Source organism: Populus alba, chromosome 8, assembly GCF_005239225.2.
Source record: "Populus alba chromosome 8, ASM523922v2, whole genome shotgun sequence".
Taxonomy (NCBI): Eukaryota; Viridiplantae; Streptophyta; class Magnoliopsida; order Malpighiales; family Salicaceae; genus Populus; species Populus alba.
The window spans coordinates 6,427,712-6,447,010 of record NC_133291.1 but is presented as its reverse complement, the minus strand read 5'-3'; the positions used below and the strand labels follow the sequence as shown (position 1 = coordinate 6,447,010).

The 19,299-nt window shown below is 36.1% G+C and overlaps 4 protein-coding genes and 1 pseudogene across 6 annotated transcripts; all 5 read left to right on the top strand.

Annotated features, from left to right (window-relative positions):
• Positions 1-1,514: 1,514 nt before the first annotated feature.
• On the top strand, positions 1,515-5,553 carry LOC118062413 (uncharacterized). Of its 2 annotated transcripts, none has more exons than XM_035076147.2 (6): positions 1,515-1,834; positions 2,581-2,962; positions 3,809-4,005; positions 4,108-4,249; positions 4,406-4,565; positions 4,952-5,134. In XM_035076147.2, exons 1-6 carry the CDS (start codon positions 1,764-1,766, stop codon positions 4,975-4,977), a joined length of 978 nt encoding a protein of 325 aa, XP_034932038.1. In that variant the 5' UTR covers positions 1,515-1,763; the 3' UTR covers positions 4,978-5,134. The 2 variants fall into 2 exon arrangements, with proteins under 2 accessions (XP_034932038.1, XP_034932037.1); XM_035076146.2 differs by lacking the exon at positions 4,952-5,134 and adding an exon at positions 5,143-5,553 and having other exon boundaries at positions 1,520-1,834.
• A 502-nt stretch (positions 5,554-6,055) lies between these two features.
• On the top strand, positions 6,056-8,410 carry LOC118062415 (ADP-ribosylation factor 1). The gene is made up of 7 exons (XM_035076148.2): positions 6,056-6,217; positions 6,322-6,488; positions 6,572-6,642; positions 7,232-7,351; positions 7,525-7,643; positions 7,969-8,050; positions 8,175-8,410. Exons 2-7 carry the CDS (start codon positions 6,341-6,343, stop codon positions 8,178-8,180), a joined length of 546 nt encoding a protein of 181 aa, XP_034932039.1. The 5' UTR covers positions 6,056-6,217; positions 6,322-6,340; the 3' UTR covers positions 8,181-8,410.
• Positions 8,411-9,317: 907 nt separating this feature from the next.
• Positions 9,318-10,969, top strand: LOC118062412 (1-Cys peroxiredoxin). Its single transcript, XM_035076145.2, has 4 exons — positions 9,318-9,730; positions 9,832-9,980; positions 10,175-10,321; positions 10,530-10,969. Exons 1-4 carry the CDS (start codon positions 9,499-9,501, stop codon positions 10,779-10,781), a joined length of 780 nt encoding a protein of 259 aa, XP_034932036.1. The 5' UTR covers positions 9,318-9,498; the 3' UTR covers positions 10,782-10,969.
• Positions 10,970-12,295: 1,326 nt separating this feature from the next.
• Positions 12,296-13,670, top strand: LOC118062411 (uncharacterized; annotated as a pseudogene).
• A 2,925-nt stretch (positions 13,671-16,595) lies between these two features.
• On the top strand, positions 16,596-18,511 carry LOC140955844 (uncharacterized). Of its 2 annotated transcripts, XM_073410802.1 has the most exons (5): positions 16,599-16,884; positions 16,966-17,034; positions 17,154-17,229; positions 17,330-17,394; positions 18,220-18,511. In XM_073410802.1, the coding sequence occupies exons 1-5, from the start codon at positions 16,696-16,698 to the stop codon at positions 18,298-18,300; spliced, it is 480 nt and encodes a 159-aa protein (XP_073266903.1). In that variant the 5' UTR covers positions 16,599-16,695; the 3' UTR covers positions 18,301-18,511. The 2 variants fall into 2 exon arrangements, with proteins under 2 accessions (XP_073266905.1, XP_073266903.1); XM_073410804.1 differs by lacking the exon at positions 17,330-17,394 and having other exon boundaries at positions 16,596-16,884.
• The last annotated feature ends 788 nt before the right edge of the window (positions 18,512-19,299 follow it).

Sequence of the window (19,299 nt, the reverse complement as noted above, 5' to 3'; positions counted from 1 at the left end):
AGATAATTTTGACCAGAAAAAATATATTTTTTCTTATAATTTTAGATAATTGTCTTCTTTTTTACAAGTATTCATTTTTATTTCCACAAAAATGATAAAAAAAATTTAAAAGACTAGTTGTGTCATCACGATAGATATCGTATATTTATGAGTTCATCTTATCTCTTGTTTTTTACAGTGAAGCACAGCCACTCACTTGAGTCTTCGTTTAGCTTTAACACAATTCTTTTTATAATTTCTTTTACATTTCTCAGTTCAAAAATGCAAGTGTCATCTTTTTAATTATTAATTATTGATTGCATTTTTTCACAAAACTGAAAAAACAAACTCACAGTACCGGGGTCCTTTTCCCTTGCACTGTAAATTTGCTTGGAATTTTAGTTGCAATCCAATGAAGGTACCTTACCTGATATTAGATTTTATTTATTTTTGTGTTTTAAAAAATGTTCTTGAACAAATTTAAAAATATTTTATTTTTTTGTTTTAAACTAATATTTTTTTATATTTTTAAATTATTTTAATGTATTGATATCAAAAATATATTTTTTTAATATATTTATAAATAAAAAAAAACATTTAAAAAAACAACTACATGTACTCTCCTTCTCAATGTGCAGAGAAAATCAATGGATGTTCCAGACACGAAAAGAAGAAAGCAGGAACCCAGAACACTTTATCAACCATTAATCACGACAAGCGTCAACATATTCATTGTTTTTTCGTTTTTTTTACAAATTCATACACTTTATCAATCGAATAAAACTTTATATTTGTAGACATTTTTTTTCTGGGGGATCCTAGTATGGATGTTATCAATACTGAGATAAATATTACAAGTCAGGTGATGTGTTGAGATTTTTATGACTAGTATAACCGATTCAATTCATATACTTGATATTATTTTCGTGTTTATGGTTGATAACTTGTAGATTTAACATTATTTTTAGTTTTTACCCATTTAACATTGCTATAATTTTATTTTTTCAAAGTATTTTTTACTTTTAAAAAAATTAAATTAATATTTTTTGATAATTTTAATATATTGATGTAAAAAATAAAAACATCATCTTAGCACATTTTCAATTCAAACACAACATGCACCATATTACAAAATACTTTTGCAGAGTTTTTATTAGTAAATTTCCTATTAGATTTATTTAATGCAACAAAAAAAGAGTTTGTCTTTTATAATGGAAGGGAGGGGGTAACTGGAATTTAACTGGGGTGCCAGATATGAAAATTATAAGTAATATTAAGTAAGGGTATTATGCTGGAGGTTCGTTTTTAAATGCAGACCCCATGAAAATTAATATAAGTTCGTGAATACATATAATATCTAAAAAGAAATAGCCCAATTTAGCATATAATTTTCTCGAGTCTAAAAAAATTAAAAAATAAATTTATAATTTTTAAAATATCAAAAATTAAATTAAATATAATAAAGGAACAAAACCCAACCAGCTATGTCGACATGACTCCTATGCTCGAGTAACAAATTGACCAAAAGAATGGCCAGGAAGTCCAAAATATACACCTGGGCTGGTCCAGAAAGGGAAGAGAGTCGCATATCCAAACCATTACCAGTTACCCGGTCTTGTCGGTTGCCCCGAATTCACTGGAACCCTCCAAATCATTCTCTCTCAACACACCCCGTCAGCATTTCCCCACCTGAAGGGTGACCGCCAGACAGCCAGGCAACTTCTTGCCTTCTTAAACGTTCTCCGACATCACTGGCAAAGAGCGCGAAGATCCGAGGTTGATCAATGGCTGTCGAAACGGAAGTTACAAGTGTTACTGAACTGGCTCTTTCTGATACTGACATCAATTGGGCCAGGTCGGTGCACCCTTTTCACTCTTAATATTTACTGGGTTTATATTACAAATCTCGTTAGTTTTAAGTTTCAGCCTGATCATCACTGGTTCTGGCTACCACGTATGCTTGCTTTTATTGCACCGCATCGTAATATTTGAAACACCAGCGCGATCTTTCTCGAGGTGGCATGCAAATAATAATGTCTGGCCATGTAACAAAGAGAGAGAAACCTAAATCAATTTCAATTTCATATAATATTATTTGATTATCTATTCTGTTTTATACTTCTCTTAAGCAATTACAGTGACTATGGTGTTCTGTTATACGAAAGGATAACCTCCTATTGAGCAATTTACTTTAATGGATTTTGATAATCAAACTCGTTGAAGGCACATCCACATAATCATTCGATCATAAACCTTTTTGGCATCCATAAATCGATTAGAGTTTGTTTTTGAGCCAGAAGTAAATTGTAATTGGGCTAGCTGGGAGTGTTGCCTTTATTCGAGTGATGCCCGAGTAGTGGCATCAAGTAGGTGGCAATGACCGTGTCCTATCCATCCTCATTTCCTTTTTAGTAAACATGCAGTGAGCTTGCATCTAAACTCACAATTATTTCAGTTCTTCCATGACGAGTCGTGAAGATGTTTGTTCTCATCATCATTTTCTTTTTGTGGATTTTATGTAGTCATGTGAAGCGCTGGCACTACTTGGGTTTTTGCAAAATCTAAACTAACACTACTTGTAATTTACTGGCTCTGATTCAGGCTGGACAAGACGAAGTTTCATATTATTGGTGCTGTCCTCTTTACTGTTCAGCAAGGCTTACTTCACCCAACAGCAGTTGTGAAGACTAGAATGCAAGTGGCAGATTCTGGGCTCTCTCACATGGGTGGAATATCCGTAGCTAAACACATATTGAGGAACGATGGTATTTCAGGTCTTTTTCGAGGTTTTGGCACCTCTGCTATTGGAGCATTACCTGGTAGAGTTCTTTCCTTGACAGCTCTTGAAGTGTCAAAAGATATGATGTTCAAATACACTGAAGCTTTAGATATGCCTGAAGCAACACGTGTTGGTATTGCAAATGGAGTTGCAGGCATGTTGTCAAATCTAGTTTCTTGTGTGTACTATGTGCCCTTGGATGTGGTATGTAAATTTGTCTCCTCTTTTTATAGTTTTCCGAGGTTTTTTTGTCTTCAAGTACTTACCACTCAATTGGAAAGAAAAAAGATTTGTTAAAACGTAATCCTTGATCTTGGCCAATAACTATATATTTTTGGACTATTTTGGTACACCGGGGAAATTATCGTGCGGGTGATTTTGGGATTTGCTTTTTTTTTTTGGGTGGAGATTGTTTTACTGAAGGTTAGGTTAAGAAGATACACAAACATCCATCCTGTAGTTTGAGTCACTGTCATAGAGAAAGCATAGATGTGAATCAAAATCATAGTTTGGCAATTGTTGTCAACTGTTACAAGCCAATAATTGCCTCAAGCTTGATGCCAAGTATCTAGTTTGCAATTTGTCTTGTGATGGAGATAACCAGATAAAAGGGAGTGTCCATTTCAATGTCTATTAACCTATGTTACATTTGGTCTTACTTTCTTAGCGTACACTTTGCATTCTAAAAAGCCTAAGAAGTTGTAAAAATGGCCTAATAAAATAATGTTTCAGAACAGGAACAATTTAGTATCAGTTTATAGGTAGAATTATAGTTGTGGATGTTAGGGAATATTCTTATGTGGTGCAAGCTGCATTGGCATGAAGTTTTTTTGTCTATCTCTGATCCCCATTTTACTGCTGTTATCATATACGAGTCCCGCTGATAAAATGTTGTGCAGTTTTCCTTGATCCTGTACTGTAAAAATAACATCTGGTGCTGCAGTTTGAGCAGCAAGAAGAAGATTGTATCATGAGAGAAGCAGTATATTGGCTCAAAAACAAATTCATTTGGTGCTGTCTCAAAAACAATCTGATGCCGTGTTTTCTCAGATTTGCCAAAGACTAATGGTGCAAGGGCTTCCTGGGGTTGCATCTTATAAGGGGCCATTTGATGTCATGTGTAAAGTGATGAAGACTGAAGGATTCCGTGGTTTATATAGAGGTTTTGGATTGACAGCTGTAACACAGTCACCGGCATCGGCGCTTTGGTGGGGTACCTATGGAACTGCCCAGCACATCATTTGGAGGTGCATCTAAACAATTATTGTGTTCTCTTATCTCTATATGCTGTCTAACCCTGCAATTTCTGATTGAGATGTTAAATGATATGGATATATATCCATTTTTAGGAGCATGGGCTATAGGGATGACATGGACAAGAAACCATCTCATCTGGAAATGGTGACAGTTCAGGCTATGGCAGGAACAGTGGCTGGTGCTTGTTCCTCAATTATCACTACTCCCATGGATACCATAAAGACACGGCTGCAGGTATGTAGTGTATCATGCTACCATTCACTGTTTCTATAGCATTACTATGTCCATAGGAGTAAAAACTAACTGTTTTTTTCCGTTCAAATCTTGTGTTGTTCGGAACTTTATGTTATATTTGGAGTAACTCTGAACATGAGAATTCTTATCTGGAAGGTTATGGATAATTATGGTTCTGGAAGACCTTCCGTACTCAAGACAACAAAGACTCTACTCAAGGAAGATGGATGGTGGGGCTTCTACAGAGGTTTCGGACCTCGTTTCTTAAATATGTCACTCTATGGAACTACAATGATCGTTACCTATGAACTGATAAGTATGTCCATTTCCCAGGTTTTTCTTTTGATGATGGGCAGATTAGTATGAATTATAGAACAATTCATGAGCGTTTTCATGCCTGGGCATTTTCTTGCACCTGCTTTGATCTGAAAAACTGAAACCCAGTGTTATCTGTCCTTTGCATATATTCCTTGATTCATGCTTTTGAATTATAGATTTCCTTGTCTGCGACTGCAAAAATTACTTTGCAATGTCTCTGTTGTCCTCTCTTTTCCTGTTTTAAGACAGGGAAGTGATTTCTCACTTAATTATTGAATGGATGTCACTCGTCTTGATTTTGGTATAGTAGTTGCAGTCAACACATAACAATTTAATTTTTTTTCGAGAAGTATAAGCACTTCCTGACGAGTCATCCTGTTGCAGATGCTGCTGTTTGTTTGATCAAATGACGTTTTTGTTCAGAAAAAGAACTCTGCCCCTTGTAGCATTACCTTTATTTATTTTCTGTGCTGCTTCTGTTCTAAATATTCCCTTCCAAAATTCTGCTCATTAGAACATTCAAATGAAGACCAGCTAATCAATCCATTACTGTTTCTGCTGCACCTTTTTATTAGAGAGATTATCTATCAAGCAAGGATGAAGGCTCACTGTTTCTGCGGCAGCAAGGATGAAGGCTCAAGGTGGACGAGTTATCGCTGGTCTTGCATTTCCATGAACCGAGAGGAAGTTCATTCCAAGAAGTCTCCACTCTCTCTCCATAAACCATTGCCTCTCAAGTGTTCCTCAAGGCAGTTTTGACACGGTCAGGATTGGGTAACATTTCTTGGAGATTGGTCCTTCTCTTAAAATTTTTGATGAAGAAGGTGTGTCTCAGTTTACTTACTGGCCTTTTTGTTCTGCAACTGGAAATACATGTTCCATTGTTATTTATTTATTTACTTCAATTTATTTTCTTGAATGTTTTGATTATTTTGATGGATTTTATGTAAAAAAAAGTAAATTTGAACAAGGATCATTATTGGCCACACGTATAGTCGTGTATGGGGTAAGGCAAGGGCGGAAGAGGGGAAGAATGAAACACATATTCAAAATTGCAGCCTTGCACCTCCATAAATGTTGTTGGCATCAGGAAATAAGTATGATTTTTTCTTGAATTTATATTCAAGATAACAGTATCAGCTAAGATTCAATTTCACCATAAAAAGGGTTAATTTAGAATAACTTATTTTTAAAAACACCTCAAATTTTCTCAATTAATATCTAAATTAATATGAAAATATATATTATCATTTAATAAAAAAATGGCAACTTTTATTTGAGCTAAGATCTAAAAAGTATTTAAACATATGTCGATGTAAGGATTTAAACCCCGCAACCACAGCAACAACCAATAAGTTAATTACCCAACCAAACACATACTTATGAGCTATAAGCTTTCAAGTTTCCGCGATAACCACTGGCCACAATTGCGATCACCCGAAATAATAATAATAATAATAAAAAAAAAAACAGAAATTCAAATTCAAATAAAAGAAAAAGGGAGTTTGTTTTGTTTGCTATTTGTAACCCCAATTTTGGCGCTACCCTTTATAAACACATAGACGATACAGGGAGAGGGGCAGAAACGCATTTCTCTTGTTCAAAAAAATCAGATCTCAAACTTCTCTCGTCTCCTCTTCCGACACCGCGGTAGGTCTCTTACATGTTAGAACAGAGCACATGCATTCTGTGATTTCTTTCCTGCGTGATTAGATCTGGATCTCTCTCATAAATGAATCTTGTTTTGATTGCAGTTTTAATAAGGCAGGCAAGATGGGGCTCTCTTTCACGAAATTACTGGGCCGGTTGTTCTCAAAGAAGGAAATGCGGATTCTGATGGTAGGTCTTGATGCTGCTGGTAAAACCACCATTCTTTACAAGCTCAAGTTGGGAGAAATTGTCACCACCATCCCTACCATTGGTAATTTATTTACAGGCTAACCATTCTCATAATTTCTTCTTTTCTTCTATGTATCTTTAATTCGCTGGTTTTTATTCTGTTAGGATTTAATGTGGAAACTGTGGAATACAAGAATATTAGCTTCACTGTTTGGGATGTTGGTGGTCAAGATAAGGTAATTGATATGCCTTTGATTTATGTTTATCTGTTGTCTACACTTTATTTTTAGCGAGTGAATCTCGTTTTAGTCATTCTAGTTTCCCGATGGTCGCTTATGGTGACTGTTTTGTGTGGATTGTGTTTATTGTTGTTTGAATAATCAATCATATGCTAGGCTTTTCCTGGTAAAATTGTGGTCCTTGTGCATGGATTTGCTTTCTTTCTAATTTCCTGGATTTTATCAGAGGGAGAGAGGGTGTCGGGCATGAATGAGAGAGGTGAATTAGCTTTGGCATCTTGAATAGGATCTACTTTCTTTGTTTTATCAGTGGAAATGTGATCGATGCCTGTTATCATCGTGTGTTTTCATCCAGGGGCCTATTGATAAAAGCCTTGATTGTAAACACATGTTCTGTTTCCTCTTGGTTGGATTAGTAACTGTGTGTGTGATTTGTTTGTAGAGCTCCTTTTGGGCTTCTAAGTGCTTGTCCATTGTCGAACTCAACTTCTTCTTCTTATTATTTTTTTTTTTTTTGAACTTTGATTGAAAAAATAAAGTGGTTTTACCGTCCACAAATTGTAATTTCTTTCATGGATGATTTCAGATTCGCCCTTTGTGGAGACATTACTTCCAAAACACACAAGGGCTTATCTTTGTGGTTGACAGTAACGACCGCGATCGAGTTGGTGAGGCTAGAGAGGAGCTGCACAGGATGTTGAATGAGGTACTGAGAATTTCAATCTTTGCTTATATATCGATGTTTAAGATTTTGCCATGGCAGAAATGTCTTTCATTTATGCTACTGGAATAATGAGATGATAATTTTGCATGAACCTATATATGCAGTGGCGTATTAGGATTGAGGAAATAATATTGATTTTATTTTTTTCTGGGCAGGATGAGCTGAGGGAGGCTGTGCTCCTTGTGTTTGCAAATAAGCAAGATCTTCCAAATGCAATGAATGCTGCTGAAATCACTGATAAGCTTGGTCTTCATTCTCTAAGGCAACGCCACTGGTAAAGTTGATAGCACTCTCTCTCACTCCCACTCGCCCCCATGCACACATAAGACACACATGCACAAGCCTACAAAGCATGAAAAGCACAAATTCATGGTTATCCTTAAAACAGGGCACCAAGCATTGACATTCTTAATCATGCGGTTCTGCTCGCCACTCCTTCCACCTACAAAATGCATTTTTTTTTTCCCCGAGGAATACAAACTTGGAAGCAAACTTCTCTTGCTCTTCATACCTTCTCTTTTCCTGTGAACTATCTCTCCATACCTTGATCGCTCTACACAAACATAAGCAAGCACGTAACTTTTGTTGATGTTTTGCAGGTATATCCAGAGCACATGTGCCACTTCAGGAGAAGGGCTTTATGAAGGATTGGACTGGCTTTCAAACAACATTGCTAGCAAGGTATGTGCGATAATATCTGTATTCTTCATTGCTTCCATTGTTTACAAAGTATCACTTTCTGCTAATTGTGGTCTGTCAGTTATATTCTCTGATTCGCTTCTTCTTCTTTTTTTTGAAATTACAGGCTTAATGGACTGGAGTTGAAATTTTCTCAACAATGTGTGCTAGCATTTGATGTTTTGTTTTAGATGTTGCCTCCATTCTTTATTCTTTCTTTTTCTCACAAGATTTGTTTTATAAATTCATATTTCATGCGTCAATACTCTGTTTGTCTTTTTAATTAACATACACTATGCAGTATGCAGACTATTTGCATCGGAATATATTCTGAATATAAGCCATGAGTAGTTTGGAGTGTCAGTCAAGTCACGATATAGATTCATTTACCGTTATCAAAATACTCTAGAGAAGCACGGAATGTCTAAATACTGTTTGAAAATTGCCATTTGAATTATTCTCTTGGCTATTCCAAGGAGGGCTTTGCTGTGGGGTGTGTTTTGGAATGTGGTTGCGGTTATTTTTTAAAGTATTTTTTATTTAGATATGTATTAAAATATTTTTTTTTATTTTTTAAAAATTATTTTTGATATTAGCGTATCAAAATGATCCAAAAACACTAAAAAAAAAATATTAATTTAAAAAAAAAAATTAAAATTTTTTAAGATCACAGGTTAAACTTAATTCCCAAACAATCCATTACTCAGGTGCCGGAGATAAAAACAGCATGAGAATCACATTCAAATTATATAGTTGATCCAGCTAGTTTAAATACCTAGCTGCTCCGTTTCCACTCCCAAACACCACCTTACACGGATTTGAAATCTTCACACGGGCGATCAAGTGCTGAATATACTGTTGAGTTGGATGCTTTTGACCTCCTTGCCCACGTGCTCTCTCATCTCAAACACCAGTAGGATGACAAAACTAAACAGGATCGAAAGTGTTAGAAATTTGAGAAATTGGAAAAGCCACAACAGCAACTACCACAGAGATGTAACTGCTTTGTTTTATACCTTTGAAAAATTACCATGAGAGAAATGGATTAAAAAATAATAATTAGAAACACACATAAAAATCAGATTCAAACAATGAACAAACCTACATCTCCCGTAAATAGAAAAGGTGCAATAGATCCTTTCCGTTTCCAGTTAATTACGAACACGTGTTAATTTAGGAAGTAATCAATCAACAACCTCCAATTTAGTTAAATTATTGTAATTATGATTAATTAATGGATATGTTGCCACGTAGGAATTTAGAGGAAGATAATCCCGTTTTTCTTGTGCCTGTTGCAGAATTGCTCGTGTCAAGAGACAAACGACAAGTCACAAACATAGAGCGAGACTAACCAAACGTGTGAAACCTGCTCACGAGTCACGTGGATGTATGGCCCGTCCTCAAAAAACCACTCTGCACGCACTCAACCGCTCAAGCCATAGGCACGACACATGCCACGTTCTCTCCATGCAAACACCCTCTCAACTCTTTTAAACCCCCATCTTCCAAATTCTTACCTCACAATCACAAAAAAACAGAGAAAACAGACTATTTCTCACACTTTGACAATGCCAGGCCTTACTATTGGAGACAGTGTCCCAAACCTTGAAGTTGAGACCACTCATGGAGTTATCAAGCTTCATGACTACATAGATACCTGGACCATTCTCTTCTCGCACCCAGGTTGTGTCTCTATATATTTATGTTTTGTGTTTCTGCAACTGTTTTTGATGTTTATTATAAGTTAATTAATGGTGTCCGAGTTGTAAGTTTTTTGCATGCAGGTGATTTCACACCAGTTTGCACTACCGAGCTGGGAAAGATGGCTGCTTATGCTCCAGAATTTGCTAAGAGAGGGGTCAAGCTTTTGGGATTGTCCTGTGATGATGTTTCGTCTCATGCTGAGTGGGTCAAGGACATTGAAGCCTACACTGTAAGAATCTCTCCTTCTAAACGATCGTTGTTAATTTGGGTTATTGGAAGATATTCAGTAGAACATGTAAGGGATTTTCTAGGTATATGGATGTACTGTCTCTGTTCTACATGTACTTCAATTTTTTTTTATCAGTAGTAATATGTTTTGATTCATAAACAAGGAGTAATTAAGTGCACAATTCGTGCATGCAGCCTGGATGCAAGGTTACATATCCAATAATCGCAGATCCTAAGAGGGAACTCATTAAGATACTTAATATGGTGGATCCAGACGAGAAAGACTCTTCAGGGCACAATGTTCCATCTCGAGCTCTGCATATTGTTGGTGCCGACAAGAGGGTAAGCTCGAAAACCATAACTATTATCTCCCTTTTTTTATATATATATAAATGGTTTAACTAGCAATTAAAAAAAAACCATTTTGCTTTCAAAAGTTAGAATTAATATCATTGGCAACTATATGTAAGTATCAATTACTGAAATTGATTTAAGCGACCATGTTTCGTCAACCAAATTTAATTAATTTTGGGATGATTTCATATTGTAGATCAAGTTGAGCTTTCTGTACCCAGCAAGCACTGGCCGCAACATGGATGAAGTAGTGAGGGTCTTAGATTCCCTAGAGAGGTCATCAAAGAACAAGATTGCGACTCCGGCAAATTGGAAGCCAGGTGAAGATGTCGTCATCTCCCCTAGTGTCTCTGACGAGGAAGCTAAAAAGTTGTTCCCTCAGGGATTCAAGACTGTTGGCCTTCCATCCAATAAAGGATACCTCCGCTTCACCAATGTCGATCATTAGAATATGATCAGTGGACTTCCTTTTCACTGCGGAGAAGAACAAGCTCGCCAACTTCATCTATCACGTGTGGTTTTTGTAGACTGATTTCCAAATAAGTCCCTTCTGTGTGCGAGTGACTAGTTGTTTGTCACGTGTGTATTTTGTTGAAAGAAAACTCCTTTGTCTACAGGACCCTTTCAAGTTTTCAACTCGCCATTCCTGTTTGTTTCCTACAATTTTCATTTGTCTATGAATTAATTCATGTATGGAGTTGTTTATGGTTGAAGAAGCCAAAAAACGTGAACACTGTATGCGTTAGTCTTAGAGAGTTTCCGGTTTATCGGGCTCTGTACGCCGAGTGGTTTCAGGTGCACAAGTTTTAGAGTTTCTAGTCGTCTGGACTTCAACGAGCTGTTGACCTTTTCGCTCGTGTGCTGGATTCGTTGGCATTCCGGTTTTTGGATCTACCGTTTGGATTAGGATGTTTGCACATGCGGTACGAGTCAGATCAGCATCAACATGACTGTTTGTGATTAAAACAGTGCCGTTTAGGTTGTTTCATAACCTTACGTAGGGCATTGCTCGCAAAAAATTCCAGGGCGGCATCAATTTGGGCTCGAGCATTAAATCCATATTAATCGGGAAAAATCTCATCGTCGTGTAATAGTCAGGTTTACAGAATTATCGTTTTCAGTTACCTATTCTCAGGATGTGTAGCGTGGTGATGAAGGACTTGAAATCTACACAATAAATTTTAAATTCGAATCAAGACATGCATCTCTTATAAAAATCTAAAATAACTGATGTTTTATTTATTTATCTAAACTTATAAAGTGTACTTTTCAGGAATGGAGTTTTCTCTAATTCAAAAAAAAATATTTCAATGACCTACTTTTTTTCTAGTTCCAACCTCTTCAAAAACGCTTCATTAAACTGTTTTTTTAAGAGGTGAAAGTTGAAGTCTAGAAAAATACTAAGAAGGTGTTTGGAAGTGTGGTAGTAGTTGCTTTTTAAATAGTTTTTCGTGTCGAAAAGCATGCTAATAATTTTTTATTATTTTTTAAAAATCATTTTTAATATCAGCACATCAAAACGATCCAAAAAGTACAAACCGCACTTAATTTTAACAAAAAAAAAATTGAAATTTTTTAAAAAAACAAATTTAACTGCAATGCGAAATAGGCACTGAGAATGCAAATGCTCTTTCAAGGAGTCAATTTTTGGTTTCTTTTATCTTTGCACTCTTAAGTAGCCACTTTCAATCACGAGGTAATATATGTATTTATCTGATGAAATACAAGGATTCAAATGATGAATCTTTGCTAAGATAACTCGACATCATGAAAATTTTCACCTTGCATTCGACTTATGCACATTTTTCGAGGTGAGTTCAATTCGTACACAGGGCCGCTATGTTTGAAAAAGACGAACCATCTTTTCCGCAAATTTCAACTGGTGGATCCCAGCACAGGCTGTCTCATTAGTAACGGTCAAAAAGCCTTCCATCCCACCCCAGCTGGTAGAGAAAATTATGGACAGATTGCCAGTGACTGTGCCTTCCTTTCGCTAAAATCGATGCGGTGCTAAAGTCACTGATCTTTCTGAGTTTCTATCACCGAAATTGCCCTTTCCTCTCTTAGCCTCGCAGACGAGCACTTCTCAATAAAAACCTCTTGCCCCTTTGAATTTCTTGGTTTGCAAAGAAAGCCAAGGATGCATTCCACAATGGCACCGGTCATCACTTTCAAGCTGTCCATGTTCATCATCCTAACACTTCAACCACCACCAACCCTTTCTCTCACTCCCTGCAGAACCTCCTGTGGCAGCATCGCCATAAACTATCCCTTCGGTATCGATGATGGGTGCGGCGCTCCACAGTTTCGGCACATGCTGAACTGCAGCACTGAGTTGTTTTTTTTAACGCCTTCGGGTGGTTACAAGGTCCAACACATAGATTATGACAAAAAAACAATGACTATATATGATCCTGCTATGTCAACATGCTCCATTCTACAACCCCATCATGATTTTATCATGACAGACATTCAATCTGTTACTATCCCTCCAACGCCAGACACTGTTTTTGCTCTTCTTAATTGCTCCATCGACTCTCCGGTACTTAACCATTACAAAAACCTTTGTTTCAGCTTCTCTGGTCACTCCTGTGATGAATTATATGGCGCGTGCAATGCTTTTAGAGTTTTCCATTTCTTAACTAATAGTTCTCCACCCTGTTGTTTTACGGAATATGATACTGTGAAGTTTATGAGCATGAATATTTTGGACTGCACGCATTATACTACTGTGATTAATACTGATAGTTTGACGGGTATTGTACCTTCGGATTGGGTTTATGGGATCAAACTTTCTTACAGTGTGCCTGAAACTGGTTGTGAACGGTGCTCCCAATCTGGTGGGACTTGTGGGTATGATACTGAGACAGAAGGAATAACGTGTCTGTGCTCGAGCTCTTCAAATTATACTCGAGAATGTGGTAAGACTTATTTAATATTTGCTTGTCAAGTGCCGCTAGAGAGGTTAATTTGGGTCAAAGAAACTTATTACATGTGGTTAGCACTGAAGTCTGCTGGCTAATTTTTATGTTTTGTGTTCTGTTTCAGCTGGAGGCAGTCTTACAGCAGGTGATCATAGAAGCAGCCATTCTCCGTGGACATTCTTCAATGTTGCAATTCTACTTGTTTTGAGTTCGTTACCAGTGATTTGATGATCATGGTTGTATTGTAAATCATTTCTATATCTCACCATTTTCCCTCCTATTTATTTAATCTGTTTTAGCTGAAGTTGTGGGACTTGGAAGCAGAGAAAGCTTGTAATATGGCCAAACGAATTTGAGAAGATGTACTGAATTTCTTTTAACAACGAAAGATTCTTTTGATTTAGCAAAGAAAACAGCAGCAAGATACTTTCAGAAAAAAATGGCGTTCGCATCCAATGGCCATTGTAATTAACCCGACATTGATTAACTGTGATGGTGTCTATAATATCTTGTTCAAATCCGATGTCCCCTGAAGTGTCAGGCCTCGCTGAGAGCCCGAGTTTCAGAAGAATGTGTCGTACTAAATTGCTGGCTCGGATTTGAAGCTGAAAATTGTTAATGCCAGCAAAGGATAATAATTATTATAGTTCGAGTTTATGAGGAATATATGTGGATTTCTTGTTAGATCAATGTCATGAGAACGAGAATCGCTGAAATTTGTTGTGCATTTCAATAGAAAGTTTTTCTGTAATTTTTTATTTTATTTTATCTCTTTTAACGCCTCTTTTATATATATATATATATATATATATATAATCCTGTGATCCAAAAAATTAGCTGATCCGGGGCTAGCTCTTTGCTCTTTTCTGTGTGTTTTCATCCTATAGGCTTTACCTGTTTCTTGTATAGCTGGGCCAGGCTTTAAAGCAAACTTATTTAAAATATGACAATGAGATTTAATTTATCCAAAAAAACTAACATTTCCCACTTTTTCTTTATATAAGATGGTGTAATAAAACAAAAATCATTAAAACTTGATAATGCTGTTTCTGGAAAAATATTTTTCAGTTAAAAATATATTAAAATAATATTATGTTTTTAATTTTTAATATCATTATATTAAAATAATAATAATACTTACCAGAACTGCAAAAACATCTAAGCACATATAAAGGTTTTATTTTCGCACATCCTACGAAAACAATAAACTAAGGTCGTCAAAAATGCTTTTTTGATACGACACGAAATATATAATATAAATTTGGATCGTAAAATTGAATCATAAAATCGTAAAATCACAAGAAAAATATTTTAACTAATTATATATTGACAATTTCAATCAAGTAGTAAATAATAATATAACACAATTAAAATAAAAGTGAAATAAACAATATAAAATATCCAAATACCTTGAAATATATAATTCAAATAAAATTTCATATATGATTTAAATAACTTAAAAATACAAAAAGAAAAAAAAATAAGATTGAACAACTATGTTTTATTGATAGAGTTTCAGAACATTTTCTAGATGGCTGATCTTGAAACACACTGCAGACAACTAGTGAGATGATACAACATTCTAAAATATATTACCAACTTCAAAAAAAAATTAACGGAGACCAATATAGTGAACATGTGACAACGAGAACGAAAACGTACAAAATGACATCAATTTAATCTCATGCCATCTCACCTTCCACTTTTTTTATGTTAATAACGAGTCCTAGAAATAATGTCCGAATATCCCACTGAGCAAGACATATATTTCAAGTTCTCTTTGAGTCTTTGTCGTCTCTCTTTGTGGTTAACAAATGGTTAGTCTAAAACATAGTATTTCTCTCTATGTAAATATTCCTATATCTTATTTTACTCATTTGATTCATCACCATCTACCTCTGTCTTCCCATGATTTTGATCCTCCTATCATGCCTTCCCAACCCAAAATACAATATAAGAATTTCTCATACCCAAGATACTCTAACGCTGGTGGTGGTCTACTAAGATTGAAAATTTGAGATTTGGGCAACGGGGAAAGAGGAGACTGGGGAGTGGAAACTATGTAGTGAAGTGTCAGGGGACTCGGACAGGAAGATAGTATATTTTCTAACTTTTGCGGGTTAAAACTCGAAATCAGTCAAACTCGGTCAAAATCATAATCGGTCTGATTTTACCAGAGTTTTAAAACCCGGACTGGCCCGACGGGTCGACCAGGGATCCAGCCGACCTGGGCCTGGGACCGGTCCGGGTGGAGGCAAAACCCGCTCGGGAATTGGCCCGGGAAAACCCGGTCGACCCAGTGGGTTGACCCGAAACCCGGGCGACCCGGGCAAACGTGGTCGAGACCCGGTTTTTTTTTTTTTTTTTTTTTTTTTTTTTTTTTTTTTTTTTTTTTTACCGAAGCATTAAACTACATCATTTTGGCCTTTTAAAAGGCCAAAACGATGAAGACGAATAAATGTAGATCTCCAGGAGAGAAACAAGCTACAAAAGATGCATTGAGTTGTGGAGCTACAGGAAGTGCAGTTATTGTGACTACTCATTTGGGAACTATGGCTGAAAAAATGGCCACAAATCCTGTTCAACATATGGAAACATTGTCGGATGAGGATTCCTAGCTTTTATTTAAGCAGCGTGCATTTGGTATGAGAAGGAGAGAGGAGCATTGTCACTTGGAAAACATTGGAGCAGCGATAGTTAACAAGTGTAGCGGAGTTTCGTTGGTTATAAGAGCAGTCGGAAGCCTGATGCGCTCGAAGAAAATTGAAAGGGAGTGGTTGTCTGTCAAAGAAAATGAGATTTGGGATCTACCGAATGAAGGAAGCCAGATATTACCTGCCTTAAGTTTGAGTTATATGAATCTAAAGTCAGCTGTGATGCAAACACAACATCTGGAGATGAGATTTATTTTTTTGTTGACCCGGATCAACTCGGGTTAACCCATCTAACCCGTGACCCGGTCATTAGACCGGGTTGATCACCGGATCGAGTTTTAAAACTATGAATTTTACTGATTTTAACTGAGTTTGATTGATTTCAAGTTTTAACTTGATTTGACATATTATATATATATTGACTCGTAAAATTATAAAATTTTAAAAGTTAACTCGTGATTTTCACAACCTTTGCACTGAACCATCTTATGAAAATGGAACAAAATATTTCATCTGTCAGGAGTTATGGATTAATGCTGACTATATTTGAAACTCAGTTGAGAACGGTGATAGTACGGGCCGAATTAAGGCAGACGACGTGGCACGTATCTACTGGCGGAGAGATACTAACCTCTGTTAGACAAAGAAAAAGATGAAAAACCCTTCAAAATGAAATGGGTTTTAATTTAATGAATTGAGCGACGGGTCATCTAGTCCCTCAATCTTAAAGGAATCAAGAGCGTTCTCCCACTTTCCGTCTGTGGTGTGGTGTGGTGTGGACGCAATGGCTAGTGAAGTTAATAGTAATTTAGAAGAGCTAAAGACCTCCATGGAAAACCTCAATGTACAACAACAACCCTCATCGTCTAGCCGAAACGACGCTGCTTCTGGTAACGGCGTGGAGGTCACTTGCTTCACGGAGGTCGTCGATGACGTAACCCTTCACCTCCAGATTATCCATCTTGGCAAACAGGTAATCAATTAACTAGTTCATCGTTACTTGAATATTTTTTAGTTGACTAACTAAGTCCCCTTTTTGTTAAATTGATCGTAGATATATGCATGGATTGGTTGCAACTCTGGTAAATTAGGTCACTTGTACGCTGCTGCATCCACTCGCCCTGTAAGTATTTTTTTCTTTTATTATTTTTTTCAATTTTAGTGAGGTTTGTTCTATTACTATTAATTCTTGATTGATTGTGTTGTTGCGTAGTTAATTTTGGTTTGGTGATGTGTTTGTAGAATAATACGGCAAGTGTGACTTGTGTACTCGGAGGAAATTCTGACAATTCAGGAACTGGCATTGCTCGACGATTAGGTAGGTACTATTATGTTATGGAATGAAAGTTTGATGGTTATGGGATTGATCAGCTGAGAAATTCTGGGTTTTTTTTTTTTTTTTTTTTTTTTTTTGGTAGTGTTGAAGACTGGACTAAATATAATGTTGGCTTCTAACATTCCTAAGAACAGTCCCTTGCTTGAGGTCTGCTCTCTCTTCCCTTCTCTTTCTCGTGCGCAAGCACGCACACAAGCATGTGCTTATGCACTAGAATCCTGGTTGCATCTCTCTCGTAGCAATGGCCATATGCAATGCTCATGAGAATAGCTGCAGATAAGTAGTTATGAAAATAATATACCATTGACATCTCGAGAAAAGTAACATTATTATATAGGGGTGTCTGGTATCTGATGGGTTTGATATAAAACTGTACAAGACAAAAGAGTTCAATCGAGATTGTATTCAGTGAGGAGAGATTGATGGTTAAACATGAATGAAATATTATCTGAAAAGCAATTTTGATAGCTGACAAAGTCTGGGTGATGTTATTTGTAAAATTCATGGAAATTTCTACACGATTACTTCTGAAGCATGACTATTACACAAGGAAGAAAAGGTTAAACTGATGCTGAACCTAAAAGGTTACTTGGCAATAAAAGGGCTAAAGTCTATTATTTCCAATTATGGTAGCCTGGGAACTGCATGTTATTGAAAATAATTTGGAGAAATTTAGGGAATTCTAATCTGGTATTCTTAGAGAAATGATTTTATAGCATGTTTACCAGATGCTGGGTATTTCCAAAAAAAGTTATACCAGCATTTTGAATGTAAAAGGAATCTCAAAATAAGTATGTTAATTCTTGGACTTCCATGTTTTCCTTATTATCTGCATTGTTAAGTGATCGATATTTGTTGACCTTGACTAAATAGTGATCTTTGTGACTTGAGTACATTCACGAGTTAGCATACCAAAAGTTCTCATTGTTTTTTCCTTTCCTTTTTAATTTTGTTGTTCTTTTGGGTTGTTAGGCAAATGCTGAGAAAAAATTGGTGGAGAAGCTAATACATTTGGGGTATGTAACGCCAAAATTCAAAGGAACATCGTCATAGGGAAGAGCAAGGGAGATGCTACCATGCGAAAAGAAGCATGTCTTTGGTTCTTATTGCATAATATGGCAGTGTAGATTCAGATTATAGGTCAAGTCAGAGTCTTAACTCAATTTTACTGTTAAAGAATGTTAAAACTTTTATCTACCACCATGTTTGGCTACTGAGATTGAATAGTCAAAAAGCGGGTCGAGAGAATTCCAATTTCGTATAATTTCAGAAAGACAGAATATGAGCACAGTGGATTGACTTGTATGGTTCTGTGCTGCAGTTTTTTAACCTATATCACGAGCTTTGGTGATACGAACTCTGGTGTTTTTCCGCGGATTGAAATCCAAATGCTATTGAATGGGAAACATCAAATTTTAACTCGCCCACCTTGTTTAGATCTTGTAAATGTAGACTCTGGTTCTTGTTTTTTGTTTCTGGAGTCATCGTGCCTGCATTTTTGGCTTACCAAATATTGATATTACGACAATGCAATGCAAATTGCAGTTTAATAGTCCATTGTGGTTTAGTCTCAAATTAATTAATTTTTTTATATTTTTAAATCGTTTTGATATATTAATAATAAAGATAAAATTTTAAAAAATATATTATTTTAATATATTTTTAAATAAAAAATATTTTAAAAAGTAATTTCTACTGTGCTATTTATCTTAATTACCTGTGTGAGAACTTCTAATCACTTTAAATTCTTAAGGTTCTTTAGTCGTCCAATTTATTAACGTGTTTGTTTGAGGCAAGTAAATATATGCGAATCTCAAGAAAAGAAAAGGAAAACTTTCACGGGCATAAAAGCATATTTTAGTCGAATGCCATTTATTTCCCTCTGAGGTTTTCCTGCTGCTAAAGATTCAGTCATTGCCCCCGCGAATGTACTTGGTTGCACAAGCATATCGTTGTGTTTAAGCTTTGTAAGATTGCGGTTTGCAAGGCAATAATGCATGGTGTTTTGCATCTGCAAGCAGAGAATCGATTATGTTTCCTGTTTCGAAAGTA